We start from the raw sequence: 22,481 nt of genomic DNA, 5'->3' as shown, positions 1-22,481 counted from the left end.
TTTGTTAGTCTTATTTTTTCATTTGTTGCTTTCAGTTTTATATCTCACATGAGTGAAAACATATGGTTCTGGACTTTTTCTGTCTGACTAATTTCACTTGGCATGATAATCTCAACATCCAATGATGTTGTCACCAATGACAGTACTTAATCTTTTCTTATGGCTGAGTAATATTTCTTTGTATTGATGTACCACTTCTTCTTTATGCAATCATCTATTTAAGAACATCTCCATTGTTTTCATGTCTTGGCCACTGTGAATAATGCTGCAATGAACATAGGGGTGCATACATCTTTGCAAATAAATATTTTCAAACTTTATTGGTAGATGCTTAACTTTACTACCTATTAGGGAAATGCAAATCAAAACTACAATGAGATATATTTCACAGCTGATAGAAAGGCTATTACCAACAAGACAAGGAACAAAAAGTGTTGGAGAGGTTGGGGAGAAAGATTTAATGTGAGGGAGGTTCCTCACTGCTGGCTTTGAAGATGGAGTGGGCCACCTGGCAAGAAGATAGATTTCAGAGTTCATAAAACTCCTTGAGTTTTTGGTTCTTTTTTGTGCTTTTGAATGACTTGGAGACATATTGATAAGATTCTCTGAGAAAATGAATGTCAAATGAATAAATGAGTGAGCAACTAAATAATTATATAAATAATAAGTATATTTAAAAATTGAAATGCAATCAATGGAGAAGCAGTCGCACTGAAGAGAAATTACGTCGAGTGAGAATTCATGAATTTGAGATTACTACTAGTTCTATTATATTGGAGAAGTCATTTATCTCTGGGCCTCAGTTTCTTCATCTGGAAAATACATGAAACTATAATAAACAGTTTCTAAATTCTTTCTCATTTTTTTATTTTTAAGTTTTAAGCCATTTAAAGACTAAGTAATGTAACTTCCCATGGGGCTTCTGCTTCTCGCTTCTATCGCTTAGCTCTTGTCCATCAGAGGACACATTGCCTTTCCACAGCCAGTTAAAAATAAAAGATAAATAAAAAATAAAATAAAAGTAAGTGCAATAATAGATTTGAAATCACTTTGTAAATTCTAAAAGGATAGACAATAAAAGAGATCTTTTTTGAAGTGTTGGAGAAAGAAGCTTGTGTGCTACTTTAAACAGCACTGTTAAGAAAAGTCAGGCCCTGGCCGGTTTGGCTCAGCGGTTAGTGCGTTGACCTGCGGTCCTGAGAGACCCGGGTTCGGTTCCCGCTAAGGGCGCGTACCTCGGTTGCAGTTTGTCCCCGGCCCTGGTCAGTCGTGCGGGTGGCAGCCACTCGATGTGTCCCTTTCACGTCAATGTTTCTCTCTGTTCCTCTCTCTCCCTCCCACTCTACCTGAACAAAAAAATGGGAAAATGTCCTCGGGTGAGGATAAAAAAAAAAAAAAAAGAAAAAAAGAAAAGTCAGAACTGGCCACCACAGAGAGCCATCAACTGCTTCTAGAAATAGAAACCAGAAGCAATATTATGGATTCCCAAATTCTGATCTTTTTCATACCTCCCCTCACATCAGGATGACCTTGACCAAAATTAAAGGCAAATATCTTCTTGCTGGGAGAGGTAGGCTAAAGCAACTTGCACTTCTTTATGGAGAACCAGAAAACCTGGGACCATAACAACATGAGAGTAACTGGTGAGTTTTCCTTTATGCAGAGCCGTAGGATTTGGCTCCCGGAGTGGAGGTTTGAAACCATGGATGATTGCCCTTCTCATCCTGTTATTACTGATTGTGGTGGCAGTAACCATCGGTCTTCTGGCTCACTTCTTAGCCCCTGGTAGGTAAAATTACTGATTTTGTTCAGTCTGAGTTCATTTTTCTGTACAGCTTCATTTGCATATATGTAAACATAATTTCATCCAAAAAAAAACAACCAAATTGTGTACTTCTACCTGTAAATGCCCACATTCTGAATATTTTTATTCAATCATTTCATCAAAAAATAATAACTGAATGCCTATTATATGCAAATACTTTTCTGAGTACTCAAGATACAGCATTAAGCAAAGCAGACCAATTTTCTATCTTTTTGGAGCTCACAATCCAGTATTCTTTTGATAATCTACACAAAAGATCAAGAACAGTAATGGTCTGAAATTTACTAGTAATTATACTAAATAAGTTTAATCATTCATTGTATATTCAAGTGGAAACCTATGATAAATTAGTTACTAAAATTGGCTCTTTTACTCATCATTTTTCTGTCCACCAACATTTCCAGGGTAAAAGAAAAACATATGTCCAATGAAATAACACATTTTGAAATGACTGGAAAACTATAAACATGACACAATGTTGTTACTTATTGTTAGAGAAAAAAATTTCACTCTTTCCAAAATAGTATTCAGGGATTTTTTTATTGCCTGATATATTTATAATCACACAAATAATGCATTTTAGAATTCTCTTTGCTTGCATTGCATCTTTCTCTGCACAGAGTGAAAACCATTTACATTTGCTGACAAATCTTCACAATGTGACTCTAACCCAGATGTCAGAGTCACAACTAGTGCAGGCTGCTAATTTGAATGGTCTTATTTGTTGTCACCTTCGTCAGGCTTAATGAGGGTCTGAAGACTCCATTAAGAGCTTTAAAGAACACCTATAATTTACACGATGGCAAAAGATTCTTAGGTCAGTTAATTTGAGTGCACAAAAGCTCCTTTGCTATGAGTAAAAGAATTGATAACAGTATGAATTGTATAGCTAAGTCTCAGGGGGACCAAAAAAGCATTACTTATCCAGAGACGTCCCACTTAGGAGACAGACTATTCTGAGGTCCTTGTGTCTTTCCTAGATCCATGAGAAACCTCACTGTGTCCTCCCTACACCAGGCTCCCCAAGGAGAAAGGTTTTGTAGTTGCTCTATACTCAACATCTAACTGATTTGTAGCTTTCTTGCCCACCCAGTCCTCCACCCCCAGGCTCTACTCCTAAAATTACCAAATTACTCAGTAGTTTCCACTGTTCTGCTTTTTTCCCCTTTCTGACTGATTCATCCCAGTTACACACTGTTCTCACTTCCAACCCCAGACAGTTTTCCCCCTGCCTTTCTTTTTGTGTATTTCTTAGTGTGCCCAGTTCTCACATTACAAATTAAAAATTATAAGGATTTTTACTTACCTCTACTTCCAATAGAGTATAAGATGGTATACATTTCACCTCAGCAGGGGATAATATGGTAATTAAATGTTCCAATGCTAGAGTCAGACTGTCTGGGTTTAAAAGCCCTGTAGGTCTCTTACCACTTGCATAGCATAGAGCAAGTTACTTAACACCTTTGAGCCTCACTTTTCTCATCAGTGAAATGGAGGTGAGTGAGGAATTAATACACGTCAAGTGCCCAGAAGAGGGCTTGGCACATAATAGGCATTCAAAAAATGTAAGAAGCTGTGATTTATATACAATAATAATCATTATTTTTATCATACATCTTATGAAACTAAATTAGAAAAATCTCAGCAATATACTCAAGACCATATTAGCCTCATTATACTTGGAACTTGAATTCTATGCCAAAACGACTTAATTTTCTACTTTTCCTTTCCATCACAGGCCAGAAAATAGAGTATTATCGTGGTACCTTTAAAATTTTAGACGTACCAATCGGTAGTAATTCTGGACAAAATGACATATACCAACTTAAGGACTTAAAGGAGATGAGCGAAAACTTGGTAAGTCAGATAAAATTATTTCTATCATAGCATCATGCAGGTAGAATGGAATTTATAGATCATTTCATTCAATCTTTTTCAAAACATAATTTTCAGACTACCTATATCAGAATCATCTTGCATACCCCTGGGTCCCTGCCAGACCCACTGAATCAGTGTCTGATGGGCCGGGGAGGAAAGGAGAGGGGAGCGAGGTCATCAGCATGTCTAACAAATGGGTCATTCTGATAAACCACTTTTTCTAACTGAACTACTTCATTCAAAGGTGAGAGAACTGAAACCAAAGTGTCCCACCCACTGCTCCTCCCATTGCACAACAATACCACCTGAAAAAAAGCTTAACCATACCAGAAGTAGTTATTTGCAAGGACACATACTTTTTTTTAGATCACATTTTAAAACTTAAAATATTTTTTAATATATGAGGAAAGATGATCATAAATGTTCATTTTATTACAAACATAGTAGTAAAGTTAACACATGCAGACTTGTTGCAAAATATTTTAATGAAATGATAATTTTTTTAAAACTAAAGTAAAGGAATGCTCCCAAAAGTGGGGACAAAAAGTAAACTTAGCTGTATGATAACTCTGCTCAGGAAACCTGTGAGCCCCCACTTAAACACTAAGCTCAGGGTAACTTTGCTGACAAGGAAACACAGAAGCAAAGTTATTTATTATTATTCTTATTAATTTATGTTTGGTACAGACGTTTCTCTTTTTTCCCCCATTTTCTCCTCCCCGTATTGCTCCCACCCACACTCCCACGCACACTCCCACACACAATGTTGTTGTCTATGTCCATTGGTGATGCATACACGCATATAAGTTCTTTGATTTATCTCTTTCCTCCCTACCACCCATCCCCCTCTTCTGAGGTTTCTCATTCTGTACCCTACTACTATGTCTCTGGGTCTATTTTGTTCATCAGCTTATTTTGTTCATTACATTCCACAAATAAGTGAGATCATGGGATATTTGTCTTTCTCTGATTGGCTTATTTAGTTTAGCATAATATTCTCCAGATCCCTCCATGCTGTCTCAAAGGATAAGAGATCCTTCTTTCTTACACCCGCATAGTATTCCATTGTGTATATGTACCACAGCTTTCTTATCCACTCATCTACTGATGGACACTTGAGCTGTTTCCAGATCTTAGCAATTATAAATAGTGCTGTTATAAACATGGGGGTACAAATATTCTTTCTGATTGTTGTGTCAGGCTTCTTAGGGTATATTCCTAAGAGTGGGATCACTGGGTCAAATGGCAGTACAATTTTTAGTTTTTTGAGGGAACACCATATTCTTTTCCATAATGGCTACACCAGTCTGCATTCCCACCAGCAGTGTACTAGAGTCCCCGTTTCTTCACACCCTCACCAGCACTTGTTGTTTGAAGATTTGTTGATGGCAGCCATTCTGACAGGTGTAAAGTGATACCTCATAGTCATTTTAATTTGCATTTCTCTGATGGTTAGTGACGTTTGGCATTTTTTCATATGTCTCTTGGCCATTTGTATGTCCTATTTGGAGAAGTGTCTATTTAGTCCTCTGCCCATTTTTTAATTGGATCCTTTGTCTTCCTTTTGTTGAGCTGTATGAGTATTCTATACATTTTGGAAATTTACCTGATATATGATGTATCCTTGGCAATGATGTTCTCCCATACAGTGGGTTGCCTTTCCATTTGATGGTTGTTTCTTTTGCTGTGCAGAAGCTTTTTAGTTTGATGTAGTCCCATTTATTAATTTTTCCTTTGTTTCTCTTGCCTTAGGTGTTGTATCAGTGAAATTCTGCTGCATGTGATGTCTGAAAATTTGTTGCCTACATTTTCTTCTAGTATTTTTATGGATTCATCAGTTATGTTTAAGTCTTTTATCCATTTTGAGTTTATTCTCATGTATGGTGTAAGTTGGAGGTCTAGCTTCATTTTTTTGCATGTAGCTGTCCAATTTTCTCAACACCATTTATTAAAGAGGCTGTCTTTACTCCATTGTATGCGCTTGCCACCTTTGTCAAATATTAATTGAGGATAATGTCTTGGGTCAATTTCTGGTTTCTCTGTTTTCTTCCATTGATCTATATGTCTGTTCTTATGCCAGTGCGAGGCTGTTTTTATTACAATGGCTTTGTAGTATAATCTGATTTCCGGTATTGTGATCCCTCCTACTTTGTAATTCTTTTTCAAGATTGTTGTGGCTATTGGGGGTCTTTTTTTGTTTCATATAAACTTTTAAAATATCTGTTCTAGTTCCGTAAAATATATCATTGGTATTTTAATGGAGATTGCATTGAATCTATAGATTGCTTTGGGTAGTATGGACATTTTAATGATGTTAATTGTTTCAATCCAGGAACAAGGTATATGCTTCCACTTTTTTATATAGTCCTCTATTTCTTTTTTCAATGTTCTATGGTTATCTGCAAATAGCTCCTTTACTTCTTTGGTTAAGTTTATTCCTAGGTATCTCAGGGTTTTTGGGGATTTTTTTTTTTTTTTTTTGCTGCAATGGTAAATGGGATTTTTTTTTTTTTTTTTAGTTTCTCTTTCTGTGAGTTCATTATTGGTGTATAAGCATGTCATCGATTTCTTGGTATTAATTTTGTATCCTGCTACTTTGCCAAATTTATTTATTAGATTGAGTAGATTTTTGATGGAGTTTTTAGGGTTTTCTATGTATAATATGTCATCTGTGAATAATGACAGTTTCACTTCCTCCTTTCCAATTTGGATCCCTTTTATTTTTCCTTCTTGTCTAATTGCTGTAGCTAAGACTTCCAGTACTATGTTAAATAAGAGTGAAGAAAGTGGGCATTCCTGTCTTGCTCCTATTCTTAAGGGAAATGCTTTTAGTTTGTGCTCATTGAATATGATGTTGGCTGTAGGTTTTTCATATATGACCCTTATTATGTCGAGTTATGACCCCTTATTCCCATATTGCTGAGCATTGTTATCAGAAATGGATGCTGGATTTTGTTGAATGCTTTTTCAGTATCTATTGATATGATTATATGGTCTTTATCTTTCCTTTTGTTTATGTGGTATATCACATTTATTGATGTCAAATATTGTACCAGCCTTGCATCCCCGAGATGAATCCCATTTGATCATAGTGAATACTTTTTTTAATGTATTGTTGGATTTGATTTGCTAATATTTTGTTAAGGATTTTTACATCTATATTTATTAGGGATACTGGCTTGTAGTTTTCTTTCCATGTAGTGTCTTTATCTGGTTTTCGAATTAGAATTATTCAGGGCTCACAAAATGAGTTTGAAAGTCTTCCTTCTTCTTGGATTTTTTGGAATAGTTTGAGAACAGGTGTTAGATCTTTTTTGAATGTTCAGTAAAACTCCTCTAGGAAGCCATCCAGGCCTGGGCTTTTGTTTGCTCAGTTTCCTTACCACATCTTCAATTTCCTTAGTTGTTATTGGTCTGTTCAAGTTTTCTATCTCTTCCTGGTTCAGTTTTGGGAGGCTATGTGTTTCTAGAAATTTGACTATTTCACCTAGATTGTTCGATTTTTGGCATATGATTGTTCATAGTATTTTGTAATGATCTTTTGTATTTCTGTGGTGTCAGTTGATACTTCTCCTCTTTCATTTTTGATTCTGTTTATTTGGGTCCTGTCTTTTGTTTCTTGGTAGTCTGGCTAAAGGTCCATCAATCTTGTTTATCTTTTCAAAGAACCAGCTCTTTGTTTCATTGATCTTTTAAATTTTGTTTGTTTGTCTGTTTCTATGCCATTTATTTCTGCTCTGACCTTTATTATTTCTTTCCTTCTCCTTGCTGTGAATTTCTTTTTGTTTACTTTTTAGTTCTTTAAGTTGTAGGGTTAGAAAGTCAATTAGACATTTTTCTTGTTTTTTGAGGTAGGCCTGTAGTGCTATGAACTTCCCTCCCAAGATTGCTTTTGCTGCATACCATAGATTTTTGTGTTGTTGTGTATTCATTTTCATTGGTTTCCAAGAAGTTTTTAATTTCTTTCTTGATCTCCTTGGTATCCATTTATTGTTTAATAACATGCTATTTAGCCTCCATGTGTTTGAGTGGTTTTGCATGTTTTTTTGTAATACAATTTCTAGTTTTTTGCCATTGTGATCTGAGAAGATGCTTGATATGATTTCGATCTTCTTGAACTTGTAGAGTTTAGTTTGTGTCCTAATATGTGTTCTGTCTTTGAGAATGTCCCATGTGCACTTGAGATGAATGTGAATTCTGCAGTTTTGGGGTGTAATTCTCTGTAGATATCCATTAAATCCATTTGATCTAGTGCATCATTTGGAATTTCTCTCTTCTTGTTAATTTTTGTTTAGAGAATCTATCCAGTGATGTCAGTGGGGTGTTGAAGTCCCCTGCTATAATTGTATTGCTGTTGACTTCTCCTTTGAAGTCCTCCAGAAGTTTTTAAATATATTTTGGTGCTTATGTTGGGTGCATATATATTTACTAAGGTCATATCCTCCTGTTGGATAGATCCTTTCAGTATTATATAGTGGCCTTCTTTATCTCTAGTGTGGCCTTCATTTTGAAGTCTATTTCATTGGATATGAGTATTGCTACCCCAGTTATTTTTCCTTTCCATTTGCTTGGAAATTTTTTTTTCATCCCTGCACTTTCAACCTATGTGAGTCTTTGTTGTGAGGTAAGTCTTTTGTAAGCAACATATATATGAGTCATGCTTTCTTATCCATTCTGCTACTCTGTGTCTTTTGATCAGAGCATTTAATCTATTTACATTTAAAGTTATTATTGGTATATACTTATTTATTGCCATTTTTGCATATTATGGTTATATTTTTCTTCCCATTTCTTCTGTTAATTATAGCAGTTCTTTTAATATTTCTTGTAGTGCTAGTTTGGTGCTAATATATCCCTTAGCTTTTTTATTGTCTGGGAAGCTCTTTATTTTACCATTTTGAATGATAGGCTTGCTGGATAAAGTAGTCTTGTATTCATATCCTTGTTTTTCATGACCTTGATTACTTCATGCCATTCCCAAAGCACAGTATTTTGAAGTGGTAAAATGACAGGAGTATCGGTTTGTTTTAGTCAAAGAACATTTGTTTCCCCTCAAAACATTTCCTTTTTTCTCAAATTGATTTTCATTTGTTTCATATTTTCATCCAATCTTTGTCATAGTCATACTCAATTACAACATATAATAAATATGGAGATGAAGTTTATAATGTATATTTTCAATTATCATTAAATCATGCACACTTTTCTACATTGAAGTTTAATGCCCCAAAATCACTAATTAATATTTGTGGATTGATATACATCTTTAATATTTTTATATTCATAGCACCTTATAAAATAGAATTTGTAATAAATTCTTGTGGAATACCAGATAAAAACTAGATACATACCCCAGTACTTCCTTTATTCCTCTAATCTTTAATGACTCCGCATAACTTCCTCAATGAAAAAAATATTAGTATGCCATAGTTAAAAATATATACAAATTTTTTGAGCAATGGGAAAAGTTATAATTCATTGAACAGTTAGAAATCTGTTTTCTTGACTTCCGGTCAAGATGGCGGCATAGGTAAACGCGGTATCGTGTCCTCCCACAACCACATCAAAGTTACAACTAAACTACAGAACAACCGTCATTCAAAACCACTTGAAATCAAGCTGAATGGAAATCCTACAACTACGAAATTAAAGCAGCAGCCACATCCAGACTGGTAGGAGGGGCAGAGGTGCAGGGGGCGGAGGCATGACGGGCTGGTCCCACACCCACGTGTGGTGAATAAAAATCAGGAGGATACCTCGGCTGGGAAGGTCCTTCCTGAGGACTGAGGGGTCCCCGTCTCACACCAGGTGCCCCGCTCAGGGTTCCAGTGCCAGGAAGAGAAGTCCCCATAACTTATGGCTGGAAAAACCAGCAGGAACTAAGGCTCAGGGAAGCTGACGCGGCTGGAGCCCCAGGCAGCTCCTTAAAGGGCCCGCGCATAGACTTATCGGACTCTCTCCCTCTAAGCTTGGAGGGGAGGCAGCTTGAGGGGCACCAGAGACATACAGGGAAGAACTGAGCTGTTCGGCACTGGAGCGAGGGCTGGAGAGGGGGCTTTCTCCGGGACAAATGTGCTGTCAGAGGCCTTTGTTCCTTTCGTGAGCCCTTCCTGGGGGCAGCAGACAGTCACCATACCTGGGACTCCAGCAACCTGGTTCACACTGGTTGCCTCACCCTGGTGACTCCCTGAGGCCCCGCCCCACCCACCTTTCAGGCCCACCCAAGCTGTTGCCACTTGCTTAACCATAGGATTGGCCTGTCTTGGATCCTGCTTCAGGTTTTTCCTAAATTCTTTCAAACAAGCAGCATCTGGTCTCAGATAGCCCCATACCTCTAGTTAAGTAATACACAGAAACAAACACAGGGAGGCAGCCAAAATGAGGAGACAAAGAAACAGGTCCCAAATGAAAGAACAGAACAAAACCCCAAGAAAAGAACTAAGCGAAAGGGAGATAAGCAACCTAACAGATACTGAGTTCAAAATACTGCTTATAAGGATGCTCAATGAACTTAGTGAGAACCTCAGTGAACTTAGGGAGAGCCTCAAGAGCATAAAAAAGGACCAGTTAGAAATCATGGATACACAGTTAGAATTAAAGGAGGCATTAACTGAAATAAAGAATAATTTACACAGCTTCAATAATAGAGTATGTAAATCCAAGGAGCAAACCATCGATTTGGAATATAAGGAAGCAAAAAAACGCCCAATCAGAACAGCAAAAAGAAAAAAGAATACAAAAAAATGAGGATAGTGTAAGGAGCCTCTGGGACAACTTCAAGCGTGCCAACATTCGCATCTTGGGGTGCCAGAAGGAGAAGAGCGAGAACAAGAAATTGAAAACCTGTTTGAAACAATAATGGCAGAAAACTTTCCTAACTTGGTGAAGGAAACAGACATACAAGTCCAGGAAGCACAGAGAGTCCCAAACAAGAGGAACCCCAAGAGATCCACACCAAGAGACATCATCATCAAAATGCAAAAGGTTCAAGACAAAGAGAGGATCTTAAAAGCAGCAAAAGAAAGGCAGCTAGTTACCTACAAGGGAGTTTTCATGAGGTTGTCAGCTGATTTCTCAAAAGAAACTTTGCAGGCCAGAAGGGAGTGGCAAGAAATATTCAGTGATGAAAAGCAAGAACCTACAACCAAGATTACTCTATACTGCAAAGCTGTCATTTAGAATCGATGGCCATATAAAGACTTTCCCAGATAAGAAAAAGTTAAAGGAGTTCATCACCACCAAACCATTATTATATGAAATGATGAAGGGTCTTTTTGAAGAAAAGATAAAATATATGAACAAACAAAATGGCAATGAATACATATCGATCAACAATGGAATCTACAAACAAAATGAACAGGTAGAACAGAGACATTCTCATAGATACAGAGAACATTTTGTTGGTTGCCAGATAGGAGGGGGGTTGGGGGAATGGGTGAAAAAGGTGAAGGGATTAAGAAGTACAAATTCATTGCTGGACTGACAAACTTCAAAGGGAAAGGGGTTGGGGGGTGAGAAGAAATAAACCAAAGAACTTTTATGTATAACCAATGGACACAGACAATAGTGTGGGAAAAGGCGGGAGGGGGCACGAGTGGGGAGGAGGGGGTCAATGGGGGAAAAATGAGGAACATCTGTAATACATTCTACATTCAACAATAAAGATTAAAAAAGAAAAAAGAAATCTGTTTTCTTTATATTTTCTGCCCAACATTATTGTTGTTGTTTGAAGCTAAGACATTGCCTTTACTGAAATGAATGGACAAGAATTCAATAGATGTTTTAAAGAAATGCTAAAGTCATCTGTAACAGAAACTGTATTTGAACATAGACTTTTCAGTTTCAACACAGCATGCATTTCTAGGATTGAAGGAACGTTAGAGGCAAAGTCTAAGTTAGGTAATGACACATTATCATCATGAGTACATGCAAGGCCCTTCTCTGGTCATCACTATTTATTATCCTTTATTCTCATAAGACACTCCCATTCATCTCCCCCTGCAGGCAACCATTCTGTATTCCATGTGTGGCCTTTTGTATTTATTTTTGCAAAAATACATTTTTTATATGAACATGCTTTTAATTATTCCTTGTGTTATAAATCACTTGTCTTAGTCCATTTTTGGCTGCTATCACAAAGTATCATGGACTGAGTGGCTTATAAACAGCAAAAATGTATCACAGTTCTGGCGGACAGAAGTCTAAAATCAGGGTACCAGCATGGTCATGTTCTGGTGAGGGCCCTCTTTCAGGTCAGACCAAAGATGTCTGGGTGTATCTCAAAAGGTAGAGAGCAGGGAGCTAAACTACTCTCAGAGTCTCTTATTTATAAGAGCACCAATCCCATTTATGACCTAAAGACCTTCCAAAGGTCCCACTTCCTAATATCTTTACATTGGAGATTTGGGGGGTAAATAAATATTCAGTTCATTGTATCACTTTTTGTTTCATACTTTTTTAGTCAAATTTGTTATGATCTCTCTATGTTGTTAAATGTGCATCTAATTAATTGCTCTTAACAGCTACATGGTTCATAGTATATATCTACCATGTTTTACCTCCTTCTCACTATCCTAAGAAAAGATGCCCTAAACAGCCTCCTACTTATGCCCTTATGAACCCATGCAAGTTCTTCTGGAAGTAGAATTATTGGGTCATTAGATGTGCATACACTTAATTGGACTAATTCGTGCTGGTTTGCTCTTTGGAGTGACTGCATCAGTGTGCACTCCCATCTGAAGTGCGTGAGGATCCCTATGTCTCTACACCTTTGCTAACACCTGGTATTAGTTGGCTTTCTAATTTCTGCCAGCCTTTCAGTTGTGTCATATTGTGATTTAATTTGCATTTTTCTAATTACTAATGAATGTGCACATTGTTATATATACTTGTTAGCCTTATGGGCTTTTATTTATACAAATTGCCTGTGCTTATTCTTTGTTTTGCTACTACGTTTGTTTTGTTTCATTATTATTGCTTTGCAGGAGTTCTGTATGTTGTGATATGAACAGTTCATTGGTTATAGACATTGTCTTTATCCATTCTGTCTGCTATTAATTTGGACCATGTTATTCTTCATGAAACAGAGATTCATAATTTTAAAATAATCATATTCATCAATTTTCTTTGCCTTATAATTGTGTTTTTAATGTTATGAAGTTATTTTCTCTTTCTAAGTCTATATTAAATATTCTACTATATTTTTTCTGTTACCTTTATAGTTTGATCTTTCACATTCGGTCTTTAATATATCTGGAGTTCACCTCTGAATGTGATGTTAGGTAGGTACCCAGGTGTTATTCTCCATATAGTGAGCCAGTTTTCCCAATTTAACTAAACAATCTGTTTTCCCAATACATGGTATGGTTATTCAACTCTTTACATTTTTTAGCACCTGTCTTGCAGGAAAACAAACATGATCTGTTCCCTAAAACTGCTCCCAATCTCCTTGGAAAGATGAGAGTAACACACATGAAATTGGATAGTACGACAATATGATTAAGGATTAAATTGCATGTTGAGGAAATAAGTACGGAAGAACTTCAAAGAAAAGGAAGATCAATTATAGTTCCCATGGTCAGGAAAGGCTTTGTATTATTTTATCCCTATTTAAATAAGACAGGTGTCCCTTTCTCTCCACTCCCCATTAAGTTATCTTTAGAAAAATTACAGGAAGGGTTCATGCCTCATTTTGAGTCACTCCTATTTATTGTTGTTAAATTACAATGAATAAAACTAGATTCTTTTCTATGTCCTATAAGAGTGCTAACTAGACAGCCAAGAAAAACAGGTTGCTGGTCCTGTTCTTCCTCATAATTGGGGATTTACTGATTTGAATGCAGCAGGAGATATAAAAGTAAAATGTATTCATGCGCAATTGCTGCTAAAACCCATCCCAGTTCTCTGATATAGTGGCACAGACATATCTCATCTTTCATATCATTCTTTAGAGAAGACTTCAGTAACCAGATACCAGTAATTCATGATACTCTCAAATAGGTAGGTCACTTTCATTATTATTGTAAGTTTGAGTAGCATCACTGACAGAGGGAGTACTTCAATTAGAAAAATATATTTCAGAAATATCAAGAAATATTTTTAAATTATGGTGTCATTACTAATGTAAAAGTTGTAAACTTGTAATATGATGACAATAACAATAGCTAACATGTATTGAATGCTAAGCACCACACTAAACATCTTATATGTTTTAATATTTTTTAATATATTTTTATTTATTTTTAGAGAGATGAAGGGAGAGAGATAGAAACATTGATGAGAGAGACACATCAATTGGCCACCTCCTGCATGCCCCCCACTGGGGATCAAGCCTGCTACTCAGGCATGTGCTCTGACCAGGAATCAAACCAGCAACCTCTTGGTACATGGGCTGATGCTCAACCACTGAGCCACACTGGTTGGGCTATCTTATGTGTTATTTTAGTTAATCCTCAAAAACAGCTTTATAATGTAGGTACAATTACTATCACTGTTTTAAAGATGACGAAACTAAGATACAGAAAAGTTAATTCACTCAAGATCATACAGCCAGTAAATGATATAGTTAGAACTTGAGATTACATGTTCTTGATAAATTGTTATCCATAAGAAACATCTGTGTGATTTGACTTCCCATCCCATAAGATACCAGAAATCAAGAAATTATTCCTGGTACATTAGTATCTTCCAACTATACGATTAACATGAGCTAGTGTTCATCATATGCATTAACAAAGGCAACAGTCAGAAGTTTTCTTATTTGGCTTGTCTCCAAAAAAACACTTCTCCTATACCCAAAGCAGGTCTAGACTTTATCTTCTTTGTACCCAGCAACATCAAGAACAGGGCCTGAAATGATGCTCAAAGCATCCTTGCGACTATGTGTCTAGAGTTGTAGTGACAAGAAACTTGGAAACAGAAAGTGAAGCAAGGAGATGAATGCAGTTAACACTCTCTAAACAAATTAGAAGACCAAATTGAGATTCAGCTCAGATCATCATTGAAGCAGGAAGTTCTACTGAGAAAAAGCAACATGGTCAAGATAAACTTAAACTTAACAAAGATATTAGACTGAAGTGTGGAGTTGCATACGGTAAGAAAAGTTAAAGATGCCTAATGTTTAGAGGAGGACTACAGCCCTATCCCTAGAGAGAGAAGATTGGATTTGGAAACTTTGAGAAAAAAAATGAACTGATGTTATCAAGAAATCTTATGTTCAGAGGTTAGAAAAATTGGATGTAGAGACTGGCTGAGTCCTTACTTAGAGCTAAAACTTACTTTTGTTTTGTAATTAAAGATTGGGCATGACGAAAAGAAGAAGATGTGTAACACTACCTCTACCTTCAATGTCTTTAATTTGAATCCTGAAAGAAAAGGCTAGTTGTTGTATATTTGATGTCAAATCTTCAGTATAACACTACAAAAGAAGTGTTTTTATCCACATTTTACATGTAAGAGAACTAAGCTTCTGATTAAGGTCCACAACTAGGAAATGATACAGGAGAGATGCAAAGCCATGTAAGGAACTCGAACATATGCTCTTTCCACTAAATTGATCTACTAGTCAAGAAGGAGCTCAGCTAAGATAGGAAACTCAGTTTTATATCATTTCTTCTGTCATTTAATATTTAAATCCACAAAGATTATAAATCTCATATATGGTACTTGATTACTTTTACTTAAGCAACACATTGTGTTTATTTATTACAGTATATAAAGATATTTTTATCCTTACTTTCTTTAATTCCCTGTATCACTTTTTATTCAGCTTTATTGAGATGCAACATATGACATATAACATTGTGTAAGTTTAAGGTGTAAAACATGTTGATTTGATACATTTATATATTGCACAGTAATTATCACCATAATAATATAAATTCTTCTAATCCATGAACATGGTATATCTTTCATTTGTTTTGTTTTTTGTTTGTTTGTTTTTTCTTTAATTTCCTTCATTAAAGTCTTATAGTTTTCAGTGAAGAGATCTTTCACATCCTTGGTTAAATTTATTTCTAGGTAGATGATTATTTTTTATGCTATTATGAATGGGATTGTTTTCTTTATTTCTTTTTCAGATATGTTGTTGCTAGTGTACAGAAATGCAACTGATTTGTATATTGATTGCATGTCTTGCAACTTTATTGAATCCATTGATTAGTTCTAACAGTATTTTGGTGGAGTCTATAGGGGTTTTTATATGCAAGATCATATTTCTGCAAATAAAGGCAATTTCACTTCTTTCTTTCCAATTTGGATGCTTTTTATTTCTTTTCCTATGTTGTACTATGCTGAATAAGAGTGGTTAGAGTGAATGCCCACATTGTCTTATTTTTGATCTTAGAAGGAACGCTTTTAACCTTTCACTGTTAAGTATGATATAAACTGTGGGCTTGTTAAATATGGCCTTCATTATGTTGAGGTATGTTCCTTCTATATGCAATTTGCTGAGCATTTTTATCATAAAAGATGTTATATTTTGTCAAATGCTTTTTGTGCATCTATTGAGTTAATCACGTGATTTTTTTTTTTTTTTTTTTTTTTTTTGTGGTACATGCCCCTAGTGGGAACCAAACCCAGGACTCTGGTCTGCAGGCCTACGCTCAACCGCTGAGCCAAACTGGCCAGGGCCTGATCACATGATTTTATCTTTTATTCTATTAATGTATGTATCACATTTATTCATTTGCATATATTGAAACATTATTGTATCCCAGGAATAAATTCCACTTCATTATGGGGTATGATCCTTTTAATGTGCTATTGAATTTGGTTTAGTAATATTTTGTTGAGAATTTTGGCATCTATATTCATTAGGGATACTGGCCTATAGTTTTCTTTTCTTCCAGTGTCCTTATGTAGCTTTGGTATCGGGTAATTCTTGCTTTGTAAATGATTTTGGGAGTGTTCCTTCCTCTTCAAATTTTGTTAGCACTTAAGAAGGATTGGTATTAATTTGTCTTATGATGTTTTGCAGATTCACCAGTGAAACCATCTGGTCCTGGGCTTTTCTGTGTTGTGAGGTTTTTTATTATTGATTTAATCTCCTTACTCATTAATGATCATTTTGGATTTTCTATTTCTTCATGATTCAGTCTTAGTAGGTTGTATTTTTCCAGGAATTTATCCATTTCTTCTAGGTTATCCAATTTGTTGGAATATAATTGTTCATAAGTCTTCTGTGATTCTTATATTTCTGTTGTACCAGTTATAATGTCTCCTCTTTCATCTTCGATTTTATTTCCTTGACTCTTCTCTCTTTTTCCTTAGTTTGTCTAGCTAGAGGCTTGTCTATTTGGTTTATCTTTTTTAAAAAAGCTTCTAGTTTCCTTTATCTATTCTTATTATTTTTCTGGTGTCTGTTTTATTTATTTCTGTTCTGTTCTTTGTTATTGCCTTGCTACTGCTAACTTTGGGCTTAGTATTTTTTTCTTGTTCTTTCAGTCGTAAAGTTAGATTGTTTATTTAACATCTTTTTTTCTTAATGTAGGCATTTATCACTATGAATTTTCCTCTTAGAACTGCTTTTACAGCATCTCATAAGTTATTGCATATTGTGTTTCCATTTTTATTTGTTTTAAGATATTTTTTAATTTTCCTTTAACCCATTGGTTATTCAGAAGTGTGTTGCTTCATTTCCACATATTTGTGAATTTCCTCCAGTTATTGATTTCTATTTTCATATCATGATAGCCAGAAAATATACGTGGTATGATTTCAATCTTCTTAAATATTTCCTAAGATTTATTTTATGATCTACCATATTATGTATTTTGGAGAATTTCTGTGTGCACTTGAGAAGAATGTATATTTTGTTTCTATTAGATAAAATGTTCTGTTAGATCATTGGTCTGATGTAGGGTCAAGTCCAATGTTTCTTTGTTGATTTTCTACCTGGATGATCTATATATTGTTGAAAGTGAGGTATTAAAATCCCTACTATTATTATATTGTTGTTTATTTCTTTAAATCTGTCAGTATTTACTTAATTTAGGAGTTTTGAACTAGGGTGCAAATACATTTATTATGGTTATATTTTCTTGATGAATTGACCTCTTTACCATTATTATTCTTTGTCTCTTACTGTTTTTAGCTTACAAACTCTTTGTGTCAGTTTTTGAGGAGAAAGACAACAATTAAAATAACTGCAATAGAGAAAGGAGTTTAATGGATATATTTGCATATATATATGTGTAACATAAATAATCTGTAATTGGAGGAAAGATGTGGATGTGTGTTTTCTGAAGGAATTTTTTTCTGTAAGGAAGCAACATTAGCTATCTATAAACTTTCTGATAAAGTTGTAAATATTGCACAATCTTCACTCCATTGGATTACCTATTTAGATTATTATTCATTATTCAGGCAACATAAGATAGTCTAAGAGAAATTATTCTCTCTTGCTCTCTGATAGAATAATCAAATTTATAAAATTTGAGGACAACACCCCTGGAGAAGACATGAATCTTCTAAATAATGATCTTTCCTTGCTTTAAGCATTCTGGTTTAAATATCTTCAGTACAACTTTAAACAGATAGTAATTATATATTTTCCTTTTTTAAAAAATTCAGAGATCTAGGCTTTTATAGTATACTTAAATGTAGTACATCTAATAATGTATTTATCACCCTTAATTGCAAACACTTTAATTCCATGAACTTATTTTGCCTGTCAATTTCAGGAATATAAACCAATTTGGGAAAAGGTTATCCAATATATTGGTACTTGCTATATATGGTTAGTTAGTCACAGATGTCTATCTCTTTCCTTCTGACATTTCACAAAGAAACACTGAGGAGAAACTAGTACCATCAAAGAAATAAATTTGGTAACCTCACATAACATTACAATCCATTGAGTGATATCATTATTTCCTTATTTAGAGTAATCAGAATGTCACACTTCCATTCCATGGCATACCACCCACACATCCACAGGTCCTATATGACACTGGATGCAACTGTCTTTTCCAATAGACACATTACTGGGTTCATAGCTGTGGGAGTTACAAAGAGGACTTTTGTGAAAATGAAGTGACTCAATTCTCAGAAGACCAACAAGCCCCAAAATCCTGTGAGCCCCAACAGTGCACAGGTTGGCCATGCTCTGTATAGGCTTATGATAATGATTCACAGCTGACTTAATGAATTTGGGGTTTTCCCAAAAATCTAGTTTTAAATAGATACAATAATAACTGAAAAGGATTGCAGTAGAGCTATCGAGATTATGATCCTTATTTTTGGAGGCAAAGAAAACAGGATACCTTTGGAGAGGAGTATAACAGTTTCTGGTCCCCCTAATGTGCTGTTTGCTACACATAAGTAGGTAAGAGCTCTTAGTGAGAAACTACCTGTGTGTTCATCCTGAGATCAGCTGTCTCACTGCTATGTCATGTTGGGAAATTCACTCACTTACCTATACAATGCATATATAATAGTATTTACCTCAGAGGTTGATGCGAAAAGCAAATGAGCTCAAATACAATGGAATCTGTGTGCAGTGTTCAGGTAAAAGATAACGGTGATATTATTGTTCTATTATAACTAATGTATTCTCATCATGGAGGTATTTTCCGCAAGGAATTAAATGACCTGAAAATGTCAACAAGGAGGAAAAAAATTCCCTTCAAATAATTCAAATAATTCATGGGCAATTTTTTTTCTCCAGGAGCATTGATCATAATTTGACATAAAGCTTATTAAAAACTTATAAATTTCTTGATAAATGCAAGACTTTCTGATACATAAATTCTCTCTTTATTAATTAATTCAACAAAAACATGCTGCATTCCTATATATGTTGTAGAGCATGAAAAGATGAATCGCTGTTCCTCTCTAGAAAGGAATTTGGCATTTAGTAGAGAAGACAACATATTTACATAAGTAACTATATTAAGGAGTAGAAGGTATAAGAGGGATAAGAAAAATTAAGACAAGAGGAAAAATGATTACTCTGGGGTTTAAGGAATAACCCAAAGAAAGTGTTATCTGAAATAGACCTTGAGGAGAGCTGTGCTTCAGAAAAGCAGAGCTGGCAGAGTGGGGGGAGGGTGCTCCAGACCAAGGGAATAGCCCTGGAAGGCAAGGGCCCAGCCCTGAAAGGTAGTGGTGGTGCTGAAAGGGGGTGGGGAGGTCAGTTGGAAGGGTCAGGGGGTGAGGCCCTTGAATGTCTGACTTTATGACTAGAGGCTCAAATTCAGTTGTGCTCTGTTCTCTATTTCTACCTTGACTTCAGCCCTTGTAACAAGGCAGCTTGCATTAAGCCTTCTTTAGACTTAACTGTATATTTTTTAAAAGCATCTTTTATACTCTTATTATAATTATGAGGAAGCAACAGAATCTGAAGTTTTCTTCATGGTATATTTTGGTTCCTTTAGTTCCCAGGGGCTCATCTGGTGTGATGGTGGAAGAAACTGTATTTATATGGCATTGACCAATCTTCAGTGGCTTAACTATGTGAAGTTTGCTTTCTGAGCCCTGCAACACCCCCATGTGAATACAAAGTCTGCTGTGCGAGGATTCATTTGGGAGCATCTGTCAGTGAAAGGAAGCTAGTGTGTAAAGAATTAGTTTTGGAATGACTGTTGAATGGTTGGGTGAGGTCTGTTTGTTTGAGTTGACAGCCTCTCCCTAACTCTTTCATTAAATTCCCAACTAACCTCCAAATGCCCTCTTAGAACTTAATCTCAGTGCAATTACCAGCATTTCAAAATCATCAAACATAAAGAGGTACTACCCTGAATGAGGTCTTTGTTCAATGTTAACTTCAACTACAAAACTTGACAAAGTTTTAGGTGGTATAAATTATAAATTTATAACAAGCTGACACACAGCTTTAAAAAAAAAAAGGCATCTTCCAAAATTTCCAGGAATTTAGAATGCCAAGAAGTGTTGGCAGAGTGTTTCTGATGAGGCAGGCCTTCCTTGATCTGCCAGGGAAACAGGATTTCAGAGTCTCTAGAAAGCTCGTTCTGATTTTCCCCGTCATAAATTTCTTTAGTGGAAGAACCGTCCTACCCAGTCTATGCCCTAGCATTTCTCAAAGTGTTTTCCTCAGGCTACCTGACCACCTGAAGATCTTGGGCCTTACCCCAGACCGAATCAAGGCAGGGTACTGGAATTTGAGTTATAAGGAAGGAACTTCTTTATTTCTATGATTACTGAAGTTACTTCTACCTAGATTCTTCTTCTGTTATTATTTCAGCACCTATCTTCCCAGACAGTTGAGCCACTCAGACAAAACTGATGCTGGGTTTAGATAGTCTTCTCAGCAGGCATGTTGCCATATGAATGATGTCATCTACAGTCAAAAGTTCACTCCAGTACCTTCACCAGTAAGTTACAAAGGGCCAAGGGATCGGCTGTGGCTGGAATTTCAGAGGATAATTACAAACCAAGCTTTTAAAATACCCAACTGCTGTTAACTTTTCTTCTTTTTTATATTTGTCACTTTTTCCCTGTTGCGTTTGTTTGTTTGTTTGCCTTTGCTTTTCTTTTGGATTTCCCCAGAATACTGAGTAACAGGACTGGCGGTGGGTGACAGGAAGAGAAATGATTATAACAGTGTCACTCTTGCAAAACGGTTTTGTTTCTAGCATATACATCCCACACCTCCTCATCAAAGTTTGCTTTTCTTATTTAAATACAAATAAAAGTATATTTTGGATCCTAGCAATTTGTCTGTCTTCTAAGTACTGCTTTTGATCTTAAGTGTACAGCTATTACCAAATGCATATCTTTACAACCTTTATACTTTATCTTTTAAAGTAAACCAACTAGTTATTTTATAACTTGTTAGTATGTTTTTATACAAGGAATTGAAGTAAGATGTACACCACATTTAACAGGGAGGTATGTGTTTGATGAGAAGAGACCTACAGAGAGAAGACCTGGGTTTAAGTCCCAGTTTATTATTCACATGATGTCAGAAAAATTTATATAATGTCTCTGAATCTCAGTTTCTTATTCAAATAAAACAAGATCGATATAATTCTTAGTCCATAGAGTTATTGTAGGGATTAAAGGACATCAGTAATATTTTGGTTCTCAAGCATTTGTGAATGCCTGATAATGCTAAGGAAGTTATAACTTGTTCCTTGATCCCCAAAACAGCCTTCCATTTATTTTTATCTTTTGTGTTTTTTTCAAAATGAGAGTTGGTCTTCTTGCCCTTTCCTTAAGGATGTAGGACGTGGTTTGTTGCACCTGTGGCTCATCTATCAAATGTGCAATGCAGTGCCAGCATTCCAATGACACTGTTGCCACCAAGTGGTCACTGGAGGATACTGCAAGCCAGAATCTACGGATAAACCACAGCATAATGATGCTATGACAGGTTATTAAAACTGTGCAGAGGGGCCAAAACATAGGGGCGCTGGTGATACAAACTGATTAATGCAACTCTAATGTAACATGTAACTCCATCTTTCTCTTTCTTCCTCCTTGACTTACTCTAGAGCCAACAATCAACAACAAAAATTTAAAACTCGTTGGCTCTCTTCTAATCCCTCTTTCCTGTACAAACAGCCAAAGACCTGCAAGGGAATCTGAGACCTGAAATGCCCAGCTGGAGACTATGGAACCACCAGTAGTCGACTGCCGTAATATATCCAGCATTTTATATGTGTTTAATCTTTCAACCCTAGGAGCAGCATACAACATCTTTGTTTTACAGGTTAAGAAACCAAGGCTCAAATTGGCTCCGTTTGTGAGCATCAGGATAGGCTTCAAACCCAGGACTGAGCCAAAGTTCTCTCAAGGCCTCCCTCCATGTTCCATG

The 22,481-nt window shown here is 35.8% G+C and overlaps 1 protein-coding gene across 1 annotated transcript in view; it reads left to right on the top strand.

Moving 5' to 3' along the window:
• Positions 1-22,481, top strand: part of LOC118639937 (transmembrane protease serine 11A-like) — a 48,312-nt gene that overhangs the window by 5,067 nt on the left and 20,764 nt on the right. Inside the window, exons 2-3 of the mRNA XM_036276637.1 lie at positions 1,664-1,785; positions 3,564-3,682. Of these exons, the coding sequence (XP_036132530.1) occupies positions 1,664-1,785; positions 3,564-3,682 (241 nt within the window). The remainder of the gene's footprint in view (positions 1-1,663; positions 1,786-3,563; positions 3,683-22,481) is intronic.

The sequence above is a fragment of the Molossus molossus genome, unplaced genomic scaffold (genome assembly GCF_014108415.1).
Source record: "Molossus molossus isolate mMolMol1 unplaced genomic scaffold, mMolMol1.p scaffold_m16_p_1, whole genome shotgun sequence".
In the NCBI taxonomy this organism is placed as follows: Eukaryota; Metazoa; Chordata; class Mammalia; order Chiroptera; family Molossidae; genus Molossus; species Molossus molossus.
Note: the sequence above shows the minus strand (reverse complement) of the source record. Positions and strands in the feature narration are given on the sequence as shown.